This window comes from Lutra lutra, chromosome 6 (genome assembly GCF_902655055.1).
Source record: "Lutra lutra chromosome 6, mLutLut1.2, whole genome shotgun sequence".
Lineage (NCBI taxonomy): Eukaryota > Metazoa > Chordata > Mammalia > Carnivora > Mustelidae > Lutra > Lutra lutra.
The window spans coordinates 68,092,570-68,113,732 of NC_062283.1; the positions used below are offsets into that span (position 1 = coordinate 68,092,570).

Here is a 21,163-nt window from a genome sequence, read left to right on the forward strand (position 1 = left end):
ACGGTGACTAAGTGTGGCCTAGAGTTGTGGGGAGGGCTGCTCTGCCTCTGCAGGGGCACCACTGCCATCCTGGAGCAATTCCAGAGTGCCAGGAAGGAGATAGCATCCTTAGCCTGACTAGTGGCTTTTTCATGAGAACTGGGAAGACCCAGGGTGAGAAGGCCTTAGGAACCATGTGGGGAGACGCTAGTGACATTCTGATAAATGTTTAACTGGCTATCCCTGTGGGGTTGGGGGGGCTCCAATTTGTGGCATTTTGCCATATTTCCATGATGTAAATAATCCCACAATGACTGATTTCAAACTACCAACATGACCTCACTAAAGGTAGAATTAGGAAGAGACACACACAATGAGCTCTTGTGAGTCAGGGCACCACTGGGAGAGGCCTAGGTAAGGAGCTGAGAAGAGTCATAGGTCGGGAGAGTCCTCACAGCTAGGCATAAATTCACAAAGGCACATGTCCTAGAAACCTGCCGGGTCTCACCCATCCCCAGGCTCAGTGTGGTGTCAATACTTACTTCAGACACATTTGGGTGTGCCTACCTGGGCTGAGGTCCTGTCACCTTGAAGCTCCCTCAGTGGTCACCTAGGTGACAGCCTACATAGGGCTATGATGGTCTCATGCAGTTCTGAGGGAGTCTTCTGGGTCTGCCTCCCATGCTGGGAGGGCCCAAACTTGCCTCAGAGATGTCCTTGAAGGCCCCTGGCTAGAGCAGGGAGAGAGCTACATCTTAAGGGGAGGCAAATGGATGGAAAACACTCTGGCAACCCAGGTCCTGAAGTTAAGAAATTTCAGCTTTATATCTTGGAGTGGATCCAGTCTGACGTCTGAGGAATGTGAAGACACATCCAACATGCTAGCTCCAAAGGCAGCACTGTTAAACCCCTCCCACAGGAATGTGGTAAAACCTTTCTGGGAAAATTCTGACCCCTCCTAGAACAGATTGTAGTCACAGCAGCTTTTTTGGTGCCATACCCCAAACACCTAGAGCAGCACCTAGTCAAAAAATGGGTATTCAATAACTATTACTGAATCTACTGGAAACATCCAGAATTCAAATGGCCACTGTCTGACAAAAAAGTTACACGAGATTAAATCATTCACAGAAGCCAAAGAGAAATGTGTAGTGGAGACAGTGGGTCTGGAAATTGGATCTGAGGTGGGAATCTGCTTTAGAATTTGGTAAAGCAAACACAAGCAGGAAATATGCATAGAGATTAAAGTAGTGAGCTCTGGTAACCCCTAGTGGGTACACTGCTCCTGGGTGGTACAGACAAGAAAATATAGCATGTAGTTTATTGAGCACCTACTACAGACCCAACCCTCTCCTGGGATTTGTATGTTCTTTTAAACTGATGAAATCACTAATACAAGGCCCATCTTCTCCCCAGAAACTCCCTACTCCTACTGCCTCAACTCCTATTTATAGAAAAAGCTTAAAGAATTGACCAAGTGGGAAGTTTAACTTCAGAAGAACAAGCCCTTGGCCTACTGTTACCAGTGGCAGCATTCTGCTCAAATGAGATCCTGCACCCATTAACAAGACTGCATCTCTTGGTGGGGGCCAGTGATTACATGATTCTCTTTACTTTCTTAGGTTCTGAGGTTAGGACCACAGTGCAAGTTAGATGTTCCTTCTCTTAATTTCTGTGTCAAATATAGTTAATTGTTAGGCTTCTTTAGAGGCCTAGAATGTGTTGTTGAGAACATATTTAGGGCATCCCTAATTTCTAGGTTGCCCTTAGATATGAAGCAGGGAGATTCTATCAAGAGTCAGGATGTAAAAGCAAACAGGCAGCTGGAGAAAACTGCCCATCCCAGGTACTCTGGCAGCTGTGGTGACTACCTGGATAGTCATTCAGAGGAAACAGTTGTGAGAGAGATAGATGACAAGGGGTTTTAGGGCTTTCTGTAAAAACAGCATCTTCCAATTGGAGAAGCAGATGACAAGTATCCAGCTATCAAAACCACAGAGGGCAAAGTCCCCCGCCTGGGCACAGTCTGATTGCATGCCTAGAGGTAGAGTAAGCCCCTTCTAGGTTAACAGAATCAGATATATATGGGACACCTGCCACTCACTGCAAAGCGCTTCATAAAGCAGGCGGCTGCATTCATCTGTGTAATAAAGCAGAATCCGAAACAAACCCTCTTTACTTAGTTTCTTGGAGCCCCATTGTAGAGAACATGCCTTTAATTAGAGTCAGACTACACAGTGGTGGGGCTCTGCTATACTGTGGTCTGGTGCTGCAGGCAGAAAAGTTACCATGTATTTTTCTAGGCAAGCAAAATGCAGATGATGTTTAATATCAGATATCTCTCCAGGGAAAGAACATCCTGTAGCAAAATAATGCAAAAGTTTGGGCTAGTTTTTGGTTTGTCTTTTAAAAACAGAATATTCAGGGGTGCCTGGGTGGCTCAGTCATTAATCGTCTGCCTTTGGCTCATGTCATAATCCTAGAATCCTGGGATCAAGCCCCATGTTGGGCTCTCTGCTTGGCAGGAAGCCTGCTTCTCCCTCTCCCATTCCCCTCCCCCTACGTGTGTTCCCTCTCTCTGTGTCTCTGTTAAATAAACAAACAAATAAATAAATGAATAAATAAATAAATAAAATTACATTCTCATAAAACCACTGCCCTTGTTTTCTGACACTGGCTAAAAGAGATCTGGGGGCACTTGGCTGCCTCCGTCAGTGGAACGTATGACTTCTGAACTCAGTGTTTTAGTTTGAGCCCCACACTGGGTATAGAGTTTACTAAATAAATTAATAAATAAAATAGATTCAGGAACAACTTCCTGAATCCCAGCTGAGAGAGGGGAAGCCACCTGGTCCAGAAATCAAGTAGGCAGTGACCTACTACCTCTGGAATGAAAAGGAAAAACAGTCAGGGCCGTAACAGAGCCCATCTGCTATGGCCATGATCTTGGGCTTGGTTCTTAGGCTGACATTCACTTGAGTCTATCATCTGATACAGTCACTTTCTTGGTTGCAATTTATGAGCTGTCAGTGTTTACTTGTGAGACTGTGTGGGAGCTGGAAGGGAAGAAGATAAATACACCAAAGCCCGGCTGAGCAACCGATAGGCTTTACATTTTATTTCCAGGAAATGACATCTTGTTTTCACAAAGAGGCAGGCCATCCTCTCCAAGGGAGGCTGCCTTGGCTTTTAGGGGCAGCCGTAGGGGTTACACCCAACCTGTCCAAAACAAATGTCAACTGACGTGCTTCTGAGGTACCCAAATGATAACAAAAACAATAAATTTAAAAAGCAGAACAGAAATACATAACCCATTCAACACACAGTGAAGCAGTCTATCAAGTACCCGGAAGCAGCCCTCGTGGGGAGTACCAGCACGGCCTCAGACAGCGATGGCAGCGCGGCCGGCCAACACGGAGGATCATGAGGAGGACTTCCTAACTCAGTCTCTGTCCCACGTGGCTCCGTCCCATGCTCTATCTCAGAGCAGCCCAAGACCTGGCCACAGATAATCCTCCAGACCATCCCAAGCTCCCATTGCCTGGCAATCAAATCCCTTGAACGCCCCTGGAGCGTGGTCTTCAGGACAGTCTCTTTGCTTGGAAGAGAAAGAAAAGAGAATTAAAGGAGAAGCCTGTATTTCCCTGGCCTGGCCTCCCTGGACCATCCTCATGTCACGCTGTTCAGAGCCTGCTCCTCATCTCTCCCAGAGTAAGAGTTCAAGGCCCATGAAGGACCCTGAGGTCCTTCTATGCTGCCCTCCTCGCCCCCATGGTGTGCTCCACTGGGGTTACACTGGCTGCCTCGCTGCCCCTCCGCTCCCCCCCTCAAAAGTGTTCCCCCTTCCTGTGGCCACTGCCTCCAGGGCCTTACTCCAGTACTGCCTTCTCTCTGCCACTTCCATGACTACCCTACCAAAAATGGCAACGATCACTCTCTGATCCCTTGCTTTTTCTTGTAACACTAATCACATCTAACTTACTAGATTTTCGCTTCTCTTTCTATTCCTGGAAACTATAGCAGCACTTGGCACAAAGCTGGCCCTCAATGCACACTGTTGAAGGACAAAGGAATTATATACATAGCACTAGGTAAGGACAGGAGAAAAGGGAGGAGGTAGGAGGGATAACTTACTGCTATGTACTGTTTCTGCTTCCTCAATCCGGGGAAGCAGGGATCCCAGCCTAAGAGCACAATAAAGCTACCAAAGAGACTGTCCCGTTCCCTGAGATTGAGGTCCTGAACACTTGGTAGGAGGACCGACAGGATTATAAAATCCTACTCTTCTCCACTTGTGGGCAGCCTTGGAGAGCTAAGAGAGCTAAGCGAGTCTCCCTTGCAGCTAAGGCCTCACCTAGTAGCACACCGAAAAATAAAAAAGCCACAAGAAAGAAATTCTCTTGACTCTCCTCAAGCAAATCACCTTGCCCACCCTCCCACATTAAACCCTTCTCTCTAGATAACAGGATGTACCCTCCCACTCTTAGACACTAATTCCCCCATCTGCCCTGCCCTCTCCTGATTGCCAAAGAATCTGGCCCTACCCACTATCTCAACTTCCCAGCATCTCCTCCTCCACAGGCTCAGCAACTGAACACACTCAGATCTCTCGGTGGTGTCTTCAAAATCAAAAAACAAAACAAAAACTTCCTCTTATCCCACCTCCTCCTCTAGCTATGGCCTTCTCTTGGTGCTGTCCCTATGTCTTAGTGGCAGCCAAATTTCTTGAGGAACTTATCTTACTTTACTTCCTAACCTCACATTCATTCTCCAATTCATGGCAAACTAGCTTCTCACCCCACCAGTCCCCCCAAACTTGTACTAGATAAAGTCATCAATGTCCCACACTCCTGCTATATCCAAAAGGCAGTTTTTCCTCTGATGCCCTGCTTACTTTTATCCCCAACACCTGGCACTTAGTAAGAACTGAGAAGGAAAGGCCCAGATGATAGGAATCAAGGAAGAGATACTCTTTGTGGTTGGTTCTGATTCAGGTTTCATGGGACAAGGGTAAAAGAGGTCCAAACTCTCCAGAGTAGGAAAGCAGAAAGCAATTCAAGCAGATGTCTTAGCCAGGAATAGGAGCATGTCTGGTCTCATCAGATTTCTTAAAAATCACAGTGGCAGGCAGTCGGGCAGGATATATATCCAGCTGGTGCAGAGAAGCCTCAACGATGATGCACCTAATTCTATGACATTCTATGGGGGGAGGGAGGAAGAAGCATAGTCAGTGACCCCAGCCACTCTCTGAGATTAGTTCATGGAGATCTAAAAATGCTCTGTGTTCATCTAGAGTTAAGTGTAGAAACCAAGAAACTCTCAAGGAAAATCTGCTTTGGTTAATAACACTCCTCTGTATTTACACAGGTGGTCTTCTATAATAAGAAGTTCCTGAAAGTGTATGTCTGTAAAGGAAATCATAAAGTTACATGCTCGGGAAGGGAGAATCCATTTTTTCAGAGAACCAAAATAACTCTATTTTATCATTAAGAAGACAAAAGGGGCGCCTGGGTGGCTCAATTGGTCCAAAATCCAACTCTTGATTTCCACTCAGATTGTGATCTCAGGGTGGTAGGATGGACCTCTGCCTCAAGCTCTGTGCCTCAGGCTCTACATTCACCAGAGTCTGCTTGGGTTTCTGTCCTAATGTCCTTGCCCCGCTTATGCACGTGCATACATTCTCTCTCGAATAAATAAATAAAATCTTTTAAAAAAAAGTCTAAAGGACTCTAGACTCAGCAAGCAATCTGAGGTTCTAGGCCATCATGGGCTGCTACTCCACACACGGCAATTAATCCCACAGCTGACCTCTACTCCAATCACGGTCCCCTCCCCCACTGGGGGGACAGTTCCTGTGCTGCCCTTATCATTTCCAACTATGCATCTGAGATGCCACAAGGATGATGGGGGAGATGCCCATCAAGGGACAAGGAAAGGAAGGACAACAGACAAAAAAAGAGAAGGAAAGGAAAAATAAGGGGAAAAAATGGGAGGTGATGGAAAAATACAAAACAGTTTCTAGGGACAAGTCTACTAATTTTCTATCCCATGACAATTTTGCAAAGGAAGAATCTTTAAAAGTCAAAAATTTTAAAGAGTTCAGTGTTACAAACTATTTGCGTGCATGCCTGTAGACACCCCAGCCCGTGGCTACCTTGCTGAGAGCCATTTTCCCCTAGATGAACTGTCATGTGCTGGGCAGGCATGCTGACTTCATGCACACGACCCTTCAGACTGTCTAGGGGCAAGGCTGGGTGGATTCAAAGTACTTGCTAATAAGTATGCTCTGTGGATGAGCTCAGCTTGCCAGACACCATTACTGCGGCCATGCCCACACACTCCTTTATGAGGCTCTGCCTTTCAGCAGAGGGTGATGGGCATTATCAAGGAAAACCTTGCAGCTGGGCAGGCAGATACTCTCTTAAGTGACTGCCAGTTTCTCCTGTCCCGTGTCTGGATCACTCTCGTCAGAGCCCACAGGAAATTGGCAAGAGCCACAGGCCCTGTGGTCTGACCTGAGTCTATCTCCCTAGAGACCCTCAACCTCTACAAGGGCCTCTGTGTCACAGATTCAGGAAAGCTGTGGTTCATAAACCTTTCTCCTCACTTCAGCATACCTAAAGGCCACAGCATGCTCCCACCAATAGCCTTGGTTCAATGTAATAGTATCAAGGGAGCCAGGGAATGTAGTTTGAAAAAGCCCCTGGACTGAAAATCACTCTTCTAAAGGACCAACAATTTTATTTCTAGGTAATCTGCTTTCTTCTTTTCTGAGTACAACCCAAAGAAACTGCTAGGGAAAGCTAAAAGTGAGAATGTTAACACTCTGTCAACCAACCAACATTTAATGAGAACAGAACAAACAGAAGAGGGGGCGTAGCTGACAGAAGACTCTGCTCCAGCACTCCACCAGCTCCGGAGGGAGATCCTCTGCAGGGAATGTAAAAAAATGTCTTCCCTTCAGAAAATTTCATGTCAAAATCCCAGAGAGCCACAGTTATTCATGTGACAAGCACTTACTAGATGCCTGTTATCGCCCCACCTCCAGAGCATCCTTTTTCTAACACAGGATCTAGTCTCCAAGCCTTCTCCTCCTCTCCTCTGTATAATCTGGACTCACAGAGTTTATGAGGGTCAGTGGCTCATTGGTCATGTGGCATCACTCCTCCCACGGGGATATGGAACTAGAAGACAACCACCAGCCAGGAAGGCCTAGAGTGGGGCTGCTCCTGGTGGAATCGGCACCCTACACTCCCACAGAGAGAAGGGTTTCTCCTCCCCGAATCTGTGGTAAGAGCAACCCCTGCCCGGGAGGCAAACAGCCCTTCGGGGGTATCCGAACTCTGACAATTACAGGCCTGCCAATTCTGGTTCCCAGATTCTAAGTCAGGTCCTTTTTAAAATTCCCATGCACTGGGGATTAAAGCAGCTTTCAATTGGCAAGGAAAGTAAGTATTTGAAGTGGGAATTTCCTCTAAACCTCATACTGCAGACCAGTGGAGCTCTTGATGGCTCTGGCACATGTTTCCCTAAATCAGGACTCAGAACCTTCTGTCTCTGTGGAGAACTCCTCAGAGCTGCAATTACTGCGATAACCACAGAAACGGAGACCAGTGTCAGCGCCCCTCCCACCAGGAAGCACGGAGAAGTCCACTTCAGCTCACCGAATAGGCTCCGAGGGTTACCAAAAAGGCAGAGAGGCACCCTCGTAGCCTCTGGAGGGAGAAGGGGGAGTCTGATGTGATTTATTCTGCAGCTATAACTCTGTGTGAGGAGAGCCAGAGGTGAACTTAGGATATGTGGCTCTTCCTTCCCTTTCCAGTGCTGCATGAAGCCATCTATGGCACTTGCACACATGAGAAGAAACCCAGTCAGTGGGCTCAAAGAAGAAAGTACGTGGGTGTTCCTCGCGCCCCGTTCCAGCACACTCCAGCTGGAAGGCTGACCTGGGTTAAAACTGGGTCTCGGGACATTGCCCCTCGCAGAAGGCATTTACCACACCTCAGCAGAACACTTTCCAAGTCGGTGGCTGTCCTCACGTTGCTCTGGCACCATGTGGACATTCTGTCACCTATGGGCCACGAGGAGGCACTGCTAGGAACACTGCACTGCTTCTCGTGCCTCTACACTTTGTTTGTGCTGCAGCCTCTGCTTGGGAAGCACCAGCCTTGGGAACCTTGAGACTCTGTTCAAATGGCACTTCCATGAAGCTTCCTACTGTACCTCCACCTGCCCAGGACAAACTGACCGCCCGCTCCTCTGCAGTGTCTCAGCATCCTGGCCTGGAACTCGTCCCACTGCCTCCCTACCTTTCTCCCTTCTCCACGGACTGAGTGCTATGGGAGCTGCAACAATGCTGTCTGTATCTCTTTAGTCCTGTGTGGTGTGTACTGTTCCTATAACTGCTGACAGAGTGAGAAGTGAGGGGAAAAGCAACGGGATTTTGCCAGAATCTAGTGGCTCCTGTGAGGTAAAAGATCTGGGAGGGCCCAAACTGACAAAATCTATGAGCACACAGCTGTCATTGGAAAACACTTGGGTTCCAAAGAACCACCTGAGGGCTGTCCCAGCCTTCCACAGGTCAGAATGCCTTCCTTGGTAGAAGAGGCTCAAGGCCACTTCCTGCTCAGCAGCTACTTCACCTGGCTCTGCACGGGCTTGCTGCCTTGGCTTTGGCTGACCAGCCAAGTGCCAGGGTCACAGAACAGATGCCTATAGATTAGTGTCAGATTCCCGGTCTTACTCAAAGTGGCCGACATCCACTGAAGGGCTAGCAGGAAGGAAGTAGCAGACAGATCCTACTCTTAGCAGCATGGCTTTTAGGGCTTAAGTTTCTCTGGACTTGGAGACAGGTACATTCAGAGACACATATGAGTCTGGGTTACCAATGGCCGGGTGGTGGTGGGGAGCACCTGCAAGGGCAGTGAGCTTCTGGGTCTTCTTCTCTGCTCGGCCTTTATGTGCAGCCAACTGACATCACAGCACCTTGGCTCTGATGCTCTCCCACAAGGTAGTGCAGTGCTGGATTATTAGAGGGACCGGGTCCACCCTGCTTCTGTGAGCTCTCGCCCCGCTGGCCAATAACCAATCCTTTTTCCTCTCCATTAACTTCCTTGTGCCTTGCCCATGATGCATCTTTTGCCACAAAAACATTTAAGTCTCAAGTGGAGGGGCTCTGCAACCCGCAACACAGCAAGCTCCAAGGGAGATGGGATCACTTAGTTGAATAAGTGGATATTCACCAAGGAAGCATGGTTCATTAGGGGAATTTACCCACCCATTTCCCCAATCTCTTTATCCAAATTCTCTCCAACTGGGAAAAGGAGCTGATAAACATATTAGAATCCCCAAAGATTAAATTTATCTAATCTGATATCATGTCCAATTTGTGTAATTAAGCTATGACTTACTATAAAACATGTATTCTCACCAAGCATTCTCCAATTTGCCAATCTCTGACTTGTTCATCTCCTGTTGATAACTGTGTACCCAACCCAAGGTTTTTGCCAACACTTGGACAGCAACTGAACTGTCTTGGACAACAGCACCATCTAGTGATCAGAACAATAAGCCTTCTGACCTTGTGTTTTCCACACACACCCATAACCAAGGTACATAGAATTAAGTCTCCCCCTTTCCTACTACTCAAATAGGCAAGTCCATTCTCCCTCAACTCTTTCTACAATGTTCATTACCTTTAACTCTCTTTCCTTTTTTCCCATTTCTCCCTCCTCTTCTTTAGCTTAAGAATCATTTATCTCTCTTCCCAAACCAAAAAAATCTGCTTAAGATTGTCAGTCTTCTATTGAGGGAACTCACCTTCTTATTCATACCCACTTACCTTTTCGTTCCCTAATGAGGACAATTCGTCGTTCTTTCACTTCTGAGGTCAGATTATCTACCATCTTATTAATGCAATTATCCAGAACCAGGGAGTGGGTTTTGGACTTGATGTCCTTCCGACAAATGGGGCATTCTACCTTCCGCTTCATCCACTCATTGATACAGTAAGAGCAGAAACTGTGGGCACAGTTCAAGGTGACAGCCTATAATGGGAATGCAAACACATACATCAGAACCATCATGCTTACTTTTCCAGGGCTGTTGTGATCACATATCTAGCACAGGAGTTCATTTCCAAGGCCAAATGGAAATTTAACCCTAATTCCATCTAGAGGGCTTACAGATGGTATTAGAATTATTCTTGAGGATGGGAAATTTTAAGTCAGATCGTTCAGCTTCTTTCTCAAAGGTAAGTTCATAGATGTAGGCTGACTGGTCTGTCTTGTTCCACCAACTCAGATGACACTACTAACGGGGCTTAGCTACCTTGCAAACAAACGTCACTGGACACAAGTAGGACTAGTAAGCGTGTGAATGTTTGGTCCACATACATCACTAATTCTCTCATGGAAAACAAATGCATACCCTGCTGATGGTGAATCAGAGCTTCAATTTTTTTTTTTTTAAAGATTTAATTTATTTATTTGTCAGAGAGAGAGAGGGAGAGAGAGCGAGCTCAGGCAGACAGAGTGGCAGGCAGAGGCAGAGGGAGAAGCAGGCTCCCGGCTGAGCAAGGAGCCCGATGTGGGACTCGATCCCAGGATGCTGGGATCATGACCTGAGCCAAAGGCAGCTGCTTAACCAACTGAGCCACCCAGGCGTCCCCAGAGCTTCAATTTTAACAGACAATGGGGAGCACATTCTGAATACTCAGTATATAGAACGGAAGGAGCATCATCTATACTCAAAAGAAACAAAAAGACGGGGCGCTTGAGTGGCTCAGTGGGTTAAAGCCTCTGCCTTCAGCTCAGGTCATGATCCCAGGGTCCTGGGATTGAGCCCCGCATGGAGCCCTGTGTTGGGCTCTCTGCTCGGTGAGGAGCCTGCTTCCTCCTCTCTCTCTGCCTGCCTCTCTGCCTACTTGTGATCTCTGTCAAATAAATAAATAAAATCTTAAAAAAAAAGAAACAAAAAGAAAAATACATATAAAGACAATTAAAAAGGCTGGGGGGAAAAAGAAACTAAAAAAAAATGGAAAAAATGTAATGGGTTCACGGACAGTGACTGAACCCTTAAGTAAATAAGCCTGTGAGAGGAGGGAAAGCAGAAGGGAGTCTAAAGCTGAGGAACTCCTCCAAGTCACTCCAATGGTCAGATTTCTGCCAGGGCCCTTTTCACTTCTGAAAATATAAACCGTCCTCTTCATTACACTTGTTTATATACATCTCTTAAGATACAAGTTTTTCTGAGGCTCAAAAGTCTTCATTCCTGCTTTTAGGATCGAAAATACCAGAAATTATGCATTTTTCAAATGCCAAATCTAGCACAGAAAGCCGTATTTTGTTAACTATATGAGATAAATCCTCACAAACAGGACTAAAAACCTGTCTGATTAACATAAAACCTCTTTTCAACACTGACTTTACGAGGTAACTGTGAAAAGGTCAGGCGGTCTACGGTAAACAAGGGACGGGTCAGGTTGTTTGTCTCTTCTACGTCTGTGCGGATGTTCCGGGTGGGGTAACTCATCATCCAGCCCAACGCCCCTTCCCTTGCCTTCCTCCAGCAGAGCCTTGTCAAAGCCACACTGAGTCTCTCCAAAGTAGGCAATCAAATGACTAGAAACTATGGCGGAAATGATGATCCGAAGTCAAAATGGATCCAAGCAAAAGAAACAGACCTGCCCTTCCCAGGAGGCTAATACACTCACCCTCCCTATAGACTACCAGAAAGAAGGAAGGAGTGCATGCATACACTCTCCTTTCTAAAGAAGTCTGGAAAGCACTGTCCTTTAACAACTTGACTTTAAGATGAGTGATATAAGATGAACTGGTCACAAATGATAGAATTTGTGACAAATAAAGTCAATGCAAAAATACGACATGATAACAAATGGAAACCTAGAAGATGTTTTTGTTTTCATAGCGAGCCTCAGAGTGTCCCTGAAATATGTTCCACTTGGCTGCTGAATTCCCAAAGTGACCACATGTCAGTGACATTTACCACCCTGTTGAAGGCTGCACTATCCGCCCACTCTCAGCTCCGCACCCATTCAGAGTAAAGAGAAGCTTTGTTGAGCAGCTTTACTCGGATACTTCAAAAATCTAATGCCATGTGGCCCCATTTTCTCCCAACAACAAAGAAATAAAGGCTTTATTGCAGCTAAAAATAGCAATTGTACCAAATAAACACTCAACAATGGACAAAATAAAAAGATCAGTAAAGGTAAAGAAGACCACAAAAAACAAATGAGATATGGCCATCTCTCGAGGTCACTTTGAGGTCAAATAACTACAATAGATTCCTAGAATAAAAATCTCTTCAGAATGTCTCCCTGTAGCAGAACCTGTGCAGCTGAGGCTCTGTTCAGGGTTGAGAGGAACAAGAAGGCACGAGCCACTGCTTGTCATTACCTCAATGAAGTATTCGGAGCAAATAATACACTGGAGCTCATTCTCTAGCACGTCATTCACGTGGCTAAGCACTTCTTCCTTCTGTGCCTGCACCTTCTCCTTCTCTTCCTGCAAAGACACACAACCCCAACCCCACCTGTCATTTGGGGGAACCAACAAGAATGCACAACAGGACAGGGAGGAGTGTTAACTATCTGGAATAGGATTTGGGAATCCAAGTAAAATATTCAACCTGGTGCAGCAATAGGAGAATGAAACCCTTTCCCTGAGAGTTACGGTTTCTCACTACTGCTCTCTAATACAGGGCACTGTCTGCCTTTCTTTCCTCTCTCCACTTTTTGTGTATTTGCATTGTAGGTTCTGTCCCCTTTCCCAGAACTAACAGAAGATAGCATACTCACCCCACTGACCACCCAAGATTAGAATGAGGCATTAAGCATCCTATAACTAACAGCAGTTTAGGGGTGATATAAAATCATCCCAAGCAACCAAGAATTCATTGGACACAAAAGCAGACATGAAAAACAGTCCATAGAGGCAGGAAGCCTAAATTAGTTTATAAGGTCCCCTGTGCTCCTTGCAGCTGCCTCTTCTACAAAATGAGGATAATACTTATACTCCCTGGGCGCAAGAGGCTGAAAGAGGGCCTCTTCCTGGATCTTTGGGATCCAAGGTTTATGATGCTTGCCACCCCTCCTCCTACAGAGGTCTGCAGTCCAATTTCCTTCTGCTTTCACCAAGAGGTCAGACCCCCCTGTGGACACACTTTTAGGGAAGGATCCTAGGTATGTTCTCTTAAAGCAAACATTTATTTAAGTCAGCACCTCATCCCCTAAGCTGGAATTGTCAAGAGCCCCTGAAGGGAAAGGTAAGGCCATTTAGGGTATATATGAGTAACTGATTAGTTTTTCATCTTTTACTGTCACTTCTAATCAAAGCAAAGACTGTCACACTGCCTAGGGCAGCGAAGGATCTGGACCCATTTTAACTAGAGTCATGTTCCCTGAAAACTTACAAATTGCTAGGTTTAAAAAGATGTGGTTTTTGGAAGTTAAGAAAGAAGGTACTATGTGATTTAAACAGAGGATAAGGATCTCAAACCAAATGAAAGTTGAGTCTCCTCTTTTCCGTACTCTGTTCCAGGTCTGCCTGTGGGGAAGGGTGGGCTGGGAGATGTAGTCAACCTCAGACATTAAGTTCAGGTCAGAGGCTCCAAACTGCTGGCCCATGGACTGGATCTAGCTGACAGATTTGTTTAGTTTGGCCCTCATGGTATTAAAAAATACAACAAAAAGACTTGATTTTGTTGCTAATATTTAAAGTTGAAACAATTCACATAAACATTTGGATTTCCATCTTCTGTGGAAAAGTCAGAAGCTCTGACAACAGTGGGCCTGCGTCTCCGGATGGCAACAACTGGTTGCGGCAGAGAAGAGCTGCCTCTTGGGGACAGAGGTGGGCAAGGGGGGTGGCAAGTGCCCCTTGCTGGTGTGCCTCTGTCCTCACAACTCCCTACTGTGGAGGCTGCACGCAGGTCACTTGACTCACTTCTACTTTCAGTCTTCCCTGGTGAGCACCTGAGTTTAGAACCCCTAATTTAGAGGCGCCTGGTTGGCTCAGTGGGTTAAAGCCTCTGCCTTTAGCTCGGGTCATAATCCCAGGGTCCTGAGATTGAGCCCCACATCGGGGTCTCTGCTCAGCAGGGAGCCTGCTTCCCCCTCTCTCTCTGCCTGCCTCTCTGCCTACTTGTGATCTCTGTCAAATAAATAAATAAATAAAATCTTAAAAAAGAAAAAAACAAAAACCCGTAATTTAAGAATTCCACTGATGTGATGTGGGAAATAATGACCTACAGGCATCAGGACAAACTGTTTCTTGACTGTATCACCCCTTAGCCTGTGTCAACGAAACACTCTGAAGGAGCGTCTACCACCACAGCCAAAGGACAAGACTGCAGGATGAGTCTCATTCCCAGTATTTCGCTTCTAAATGAGGGAAGGAAAAAAACATCAGGCAGACCCTTCCATAGGCCTAAATAATTTTACGGATTATTTCCCCTGAGGCAAGGAACCACCATAATCTCTCTCTCCATTCACCAGAGCAACCCTTGCACTGTTGAAAATGCCGAGTTGCGTGTACTAACCAAATTCTAAACCTTCATCTTCTTTCTAGTACCTTGGTCTGTTCCAATTCTTTGTTCTTGGCTTGAATGATTGCTTCAAAGTCCTTCTTGCTGCGATTTAGTTCTTCCATTAGAGCCCGATGCTGCAGAAACACGGCAGATACATGATCAAGATGAGCCTATACTGCATTTTTCCTTTTAGCCACACAGGAGCAGCAGCAGCAGGCCCCCCCCCCCCCCTTTCGTCAGTAGCTTTGGTTCAAGGGATCAATGGATTAGCAATTTCAAGAATGCCTTTGTTCCTTCAGGACAGCCCACTTACCTGCTGGTTTTCTTCAGGGAAGGGGGCAGCTAGGGAGGGAGGTCATCAAATCCATTAATCCCTCTGGGAGTAACCCAACCTCAATGGCCATCCAAATCAACTAAAGAACTTAAACTGCCTTCCAGAGAGTCTGATTCTGTAGGTTTGGCTGGGGGCCCAGGAATGTGCATTTTTTAAAAAAAAGCCACCCAAGTGATTCTGAGAACCAGTGTTCAAGAGCTGGTAAAGTAATCGGAGGCTATCCAGCACTGGGAGTGGCTTTTAAGAATTAATCAGAGAGAACTGGAATTTCTAGATTATTATTTTCGTTGGAAAAAAAAAAGCCCTTTAATCTATTTATTCTACAAATCACATACTACGTGCTTGTAAGGCAGTGCTGGCTGAACCCTGTCTGTGTCTTTTGGAAGCTGGCACACTCAAGAGCTAACAGCTCAATCATTGTGACTAACTGCCTACACTGAATGTCAAGAGATTCTACCTCTATGAAAATTTCTGAGCACCCTTGTGCTTACGTATAGCTTGCACTTTAATTCTCCTCTCAAATCCTTTCTTTAAAAAGGTGGAGGGTCGCCTGGGTGGCTCAGTGAGTTAAAGCCTCTGCCTTTGGCTCAGGTCATGATCCCAGGGTCCAGGGACCGAGCCCCACATTGGGCTCTCTGCTCAGCAGGGAGCCTGCTTCCCGCTCTCTCTCTGTCTGTATCTCTGCCGACTTATCTCTGTCTGTCAAATAAATAAATTAAATCTTTAAAAAAAAATCTGTTTCTTTAAAGGAAAAAAAAAGGTGGAAAAGCTAAGTATTTCTGAAAAGATATTACTCAAGAAACAAACTTTAAAATGTGTGGTCTCCCCACAAAAAGCAGTTATATCGGAAGGCCCAGGTAGTCATCTTGACCACTGATTACATGTATGTGCCTAACTTGCTCGTCTATAAAATGGGATAACAGGCACCCCTCCTACATCAGTGTGAAGAAAAAGAAAATAACAGGTATGAAAGCATTTGGGAAAATCTTTAAAGCTCTATGCAAATGCAAGTTTTTGTAACTGCCTAGTACATAAAAAAGAATTGCTACAGAGGGACTCACAGGGTGGACCAAAAACAACTACTGCTTCAGTTGAGAAAGTGGTACGTCCCAAGGCATGCTGTTATAAACCATGACCTCAAAGTATCCCATTTTAGTCTAATGAATAGAAACTAGCCAAGTACCTCATGATACATGTTTTCCTATCTCTCAGGAGAGGGTGAGGAGTTGTGGGTACAAGGTGGTCAAAGATCCCTTGGGGATTTCCAAATAGCAGAACCTTACTCTTTTCCAGTCAATATCAAAACAATATCACAATACAATTTAATAATGCCTAAATGAGAAATATGCCTACTTTCCCACCTTAGAAAATAAACAACCTTAGAAAATAAAATTCCAAAAAGACTGAATTTTCACCCAATTCTTTTCAAGGCTATTTGCACACCCCTTAGGGAAATCAAGGCAGGCATTCCCTCAAAGCTTAACAGTAATACAAGGCTGTTAGCTCTCTAAGAAGGTTGGGAGTTAGATATGCAATAAAAGAACATAAGGATAAATTCTCCTAAACAAATTCTAATGCAGTTGCTCACTATTCTCAAGGAGATTTGAACTATCCCACTAATCTCCTGACAAAACTTGCGTCAAACTACTGATCATAAACACATAAAGGACAGAAGGTAAAGCAGGTTTAAAAGATGCAAAAGAGCTTCTAAAAAAATTATCAGATGATAGTCAAGTTACATGAAATAAATTACTGGCAATCTTTGAGGGGAATTTTATTCCTGTGAGCCTTGCCCTTTCAGTAAATCGTTATATTTTGCTGACTGTTAAACTCCACTCTCAACCTGACCTAAAACGTTTAATTGGAACATTCTTGAATGGTTTCTGGATGGCTTCAGCTCAGGAACAGAGAGGTAATAAAGGCCCTTGCAGGCCCTGGCAGTGAAGTCATAGCTTGAAATTCCCCTCTGCTGCCCTCACCTTTCTGGAAGTGCAGCCACTTCCCCCAGAGAGCCTCCTAATTGCTATAGGCTCCGTCCCATCTTCACTAGAGCAACGTCTGCTCAGATTAAGATGTAAGTTTTCATGCTGAGGTCTGGCATGTCTGTGAGGCCAAATCTCCGACCTGACGGTGTGAGCAGCTGCTCTGTCTGCAGACTGGAGATGCTACGGAGGTGTGTGCTAAGCAGAGGAGGCAGCCAGTGGCCATGGGAAGCCCCAGCCCGCTATAATCTCAGAACAGTGGCAAGAGACGAGTTACCTCCTGCAGAGCCTGGGCCAGCTGTTGCTTCAGGTCCTCTTCTCCTTGCTCCTTCTCCAAACCCTGCAAAGCCAAAAACAAAATGGAAGGCTTCCCTACAGGGAGGAGGATAAAAGAAACAAAATCTAGCAATAAGCAGAGCAGTCTGGCTTCTGTAAGCATCTGGAAACAATAGGGGGCAGGGAGCAGGTGGAGAATCTCCCGTTTTACTTCCAGCGGTTGGCAGTAAGGGCTTTGAGCAGTGTGAACTACTCAAAGACGGCACACCTCAGGGCTGTCACCTCCAAGTTACCACTCAGGCTGCTCTGGAGAGAACCCCTGGGGTAATGCTGAGTCTCCTTCGCAGGCTAACATCGTGATTCCCAGAAAGCCACCAAATGTCTAAACTCAGATATGGCCCCCTAGGTTGACACTAACAAGTTCCGCCACGTTTCTTCCCTCGATTCTGGCTGCCCTGTCTCTTAGTGTGAGTCTCCACCACTTCTACCCCATAAACTGTTTTGCCTCCTTGCTGCAAATTATGCTCTGTTTTCTCCACTGGCCCCTTCTGATGTGGATGCCTTCCACATCATTGTTTCCCTATGTCCAGCACCTTGTACAAGACCCTCTGCACCCTTCCCTCTTTACTTTAAGAATTACCTACCCATTTAATATGCCAACTGGAAATTATTCTCTAATTTAAATATATATTGACTTAAAACTGTCCTGATTATTTTACGTGTATAATATATCTCATCTCCTCAACAAGATTTATTTCTTAATGGCAAAAACCATTTATTAAGCATCTTTATAAACACCTGAAGTCCAAGTATCGTACACCAAGCAATGTAAGTGCTCCCCAAAAAAAAATCTGTGTGAAGCAGCTACAGTTAAATGAGTTTCTGAACAAGTAGTAGGAGTAGAATAAATCCTTAGGGGTTGGTGGGAGAGGGAAATGCAGCTCATAAACAAAGGACTAGATATATTTCACCATGAGCTATTTATAAATGACCCTCAAATACCCTAGAAATTCTCTAAGCCAGTACTTTCTCCCTTTACCATTTTGATACAGAAAAAAAATTTATAGCAACACCTGAAGGATGATCAAAGCAGTCACAAATATTAATTAATAATAACTCTTGTTCCCGAACATATTAGCTTTTAAAGAGGGTTCTGCTCTGGTGAAGGTGTCATACACTAAATATGTAAAGACGAACTCTCTCTATTGACTTCAAGAACTAGTCCAGGCTGGTAAGGGAAGCAAAAGTGTACACATAAGCAAGTACTGCATACCCTCAGAAAGACCTGTTTAATCCATGGCCTTCGCTCATGCTACCAGTTCAAGGAGACAGCAGAGATTAGGAGGAAATGTATAAATTGTTCAGAAATAAGCCAACACTACTGGTTGTTCCTTGTCCTGAGCAAAGTAAACAAAACAGAAAAGCTTATCCACTTCAATCTTGATTGGTCCTTTTTATTTCTACGTCAACAATGGGGAATTCTTGACATTCAGTATTACCTGAACAAGTAGGTGGGAGTAAATGTGTGCTTCTTGCCAGACAGGAACTGACATTTTGAGCAGGGACCAGGATTAGCTCTAGCCTAGGAACTTTGTGCAAGAGCTTGCAATCTAAGCAAATGACTCAGGGATGGGCACACATTTGGTCTTACTCTGACACAGCTAAGACAGTCATTATTCTACCTTGCCCCTAAAGGCACTGGGGAAGGTGGCTTATCACTCAGCTCAACAACTGAGTCATAGTATACCTGTCCCCTGCTCAGGATAGAAACAAAAACATTTTCTGCCTTTCTAGCTTCCTAGGTTAGCTACAGAGTTAACTAACCATCAGAGCTAGTAAGATGCCAGGTACAACTGGGTATGCCTGACTCATCGCTGTCTTGGGACTAAATGGTTTGGCTTTGACACAGCAAAGAAAAATAATTCATAAGGACCTGGAGTGCACTGTGGTTCTGTGGCACCCTGACCTTCATCCAACCTCTCTCTGAACTTGCCTCAGTTATCAGGGGTCTCAGCTTTACATCCTGAGATCAGTTATGTCCTGGCTGGCTCTGCCAGCCACCTTACCCTAACATGGCACCCAAGCTCTGGCTCTTGACCACCATACTGAAGCTGTAACACTTTACTCCAACCCCTTTTCCCATCTCAAAGTCCTTAGTTCCCATTCCATCTCCTGTCTCTGGCACTCAGGACGTGGTCCCTGACCCAGAAACAGAGAGCTGTGGCCAGAGGCTCACCAAGGGCCTGCCCATCCCTGAGGAGCACTGGCAGGTCCTTTCCTCCTGTGTGGTACCTGGAGATGCTGTTCCTCTTCCTGGAAAGTCTTCTCTAGCTGCTCCACTCTGGCCTGTTGCTGGGCCTGCTCTGCACACAGCTGAGACTGTAAGTCCTGTAGCTCCTGCTCCATTTTCACAATTTTCTTTGAGTTCCCCTTTTGGGTTTGCTTTTTCACCTTCAGGACAGCTACCTGTTTTTCCTGCATTTGTGTTTTCAGCTTCAGAATCCTGGACATGGTCACCTTGAACAGCTCCAAACTGCTCTGAGATACTGAAGGGTTTGAGGCTTTCTGCTTCTTATGATGAAGCTCTATGACTTTTGCAGAACCAGGCTGAACATGAGCCTCTGTGGCCTTCTCACTTGGCTCAACAGAAGTCAACTTAGGATCCAAATATTCAGCGGGTTGACTGGCCACTTCACCTTTCCCATGAGACTTCGCTGGTTGACCAGGTTCGCAAGACACTTTACTTATTTTGGATTTCAAATTTGAGGGGCCTTCAGCTCCAGGACCCTCTGATTCATCCAAACTAAATTTCCTTTTAGTTCTCAATCCCCTATTTTTTCCTGTCATCTGGTTATTCTTTGGGGCAAGACAAGGATACATCCTCTCCCAGTCTTCTTCAGTAACATCATATTCATACTCTGCATTCTCCTTATTCTCCAGAGGTACTCCGAGCTGGATGTGGTCTCCCTTATGGATAGAATAGATCTTTAAAGGTTCTAGACGTTCTCTGTTCAGCCAAACACCATTCAGACTCTGGAGAAAGGGAAAGAAAGACAAAGTAAGCTTCATGATTTTCCTCCTCTTAATGGAATTTCTCTCCTGTTGCTGCAAAACCTTCTGCCTTTTCAGAAGGAAAACCCTTGAGAACAAATAGGAAAGGTTCATAAACCATCACCCTTAGAAACAGCATTCTTTAAACAGCTTTGGCTTTTTACCTACATTTCACATTCATGTCTCCATAGAGAACTGCTCATATAACAGGCAGGAATCACCTTATTACTGGCCAATGAATTACTCAAATAAATGCAGCAGCATTAAAAGAAACTGCAATTGAATAGTTCCTATTGACCTAAACTGGGGGTAATGGCCCAAGACTGGAAAAACGGCTATTAGCGAAGGAAGCAGCATCTAATGATGAGGTTCAAAAAGTAGGTTTAGCCAGGAAAGTCACACAAGCACTGTCTCTGAATGTGGCCCCCGAACACATTGGTGAATGAGGAAAGCACCTTCCAGTATATATAAACCTAAAAAGAATGTATTGGTATCTCGTACTGGGGTCAAACTACAGGTGGGATCTAACCCACTTAACAGCACCAGAGGTCCACTGGGGAACACAGCATAGTGGCTAAGAGCTGGTGCTCTGGCCCAGACAGACTTGAGTTCACAGCCCAAATGTACCTTGGCTTTATACGTTGCCTGGCCTTCAGTGACTTACTTAACCTCCATGTCCCGGTTTGTCTGCAAAACAGGGATAGTTTAATTCCTAACTCATACTGCTCTGTGAGGAATAAATGAAATAATACATGTAAAACACTGAGCACAGTGACTCACGTATAACAAATGCTTGGTAAATATTTACTTTAATGATTTAAATTAAACCACAGTGTAGGAGTTGAGAGCATGGACCCTGGAGTCACACTGCCTAGACTTGTAATCTGGCTTCATCACTTAATAGCTGTGTGACTCTGGGTAACTTTCTTAACCTCTCCACACCCCAGTTACCACATCTATAAGCTGGAGGATAATAATAAACTCTCCCTCATGG

General features: G+C 45.3%; 1 protein-coding gene across 3 annotated transcripts in view; it reads right to left on the reverse strand.

The window, feature by feature from the left end:
- RNF8 (ring finger protein 8) overlaps nucleotides 1-21,163 on the reverse strand; it is a 51,175-nt gene that overhangs the window by 16,507 nt on the left and 13,505 nt on the right. Inside the window, exons 3-9 of one of the 3 annotated variants that reach the window (XR_007128206.1) lie at nucleotides 19,411-20,151; nucleotides 17,120-17,182; nucleotides 14,571-14,660; nucleotides 12,396-12,503; nucleotides 9,821-10,025; nucleotides 4,874-5,178; nucleotides 3,083-3,577 (exon numbers count right to left, since the gene is read on the reverse strand). Coding sequence is in view for 2 of the 3 variants with exons in the window: in XM_047734384.1 (XP_047590340.1) it covers nucleotides 3,561-3,577; nucleotides 9,821-10,025; nucleotides 12,396-12,503; nucleotides 14,571-14,660; nucleotides 17,120-17,182; nucleotides 19,411-20,151 (1,224 nt within the window). In the remaining variant the exon portion in view is untranslated. Of the gene's footprint in view, nucleotides 1-3,082; nucleotides 3,578-4,873; nucleotides 5,179-9,820; nucleotides 10,026-12,395; nucleotides 12,504-14,570; nucleotides 14,661-17,119; nucleotides 17,183-19,410; nucleotides 20,152-21,163 lie in introns of those variants that run through there. The other 2 variants (XM_047734384.1, XM_047734383.1) reach the window with 2 other exon arrangements.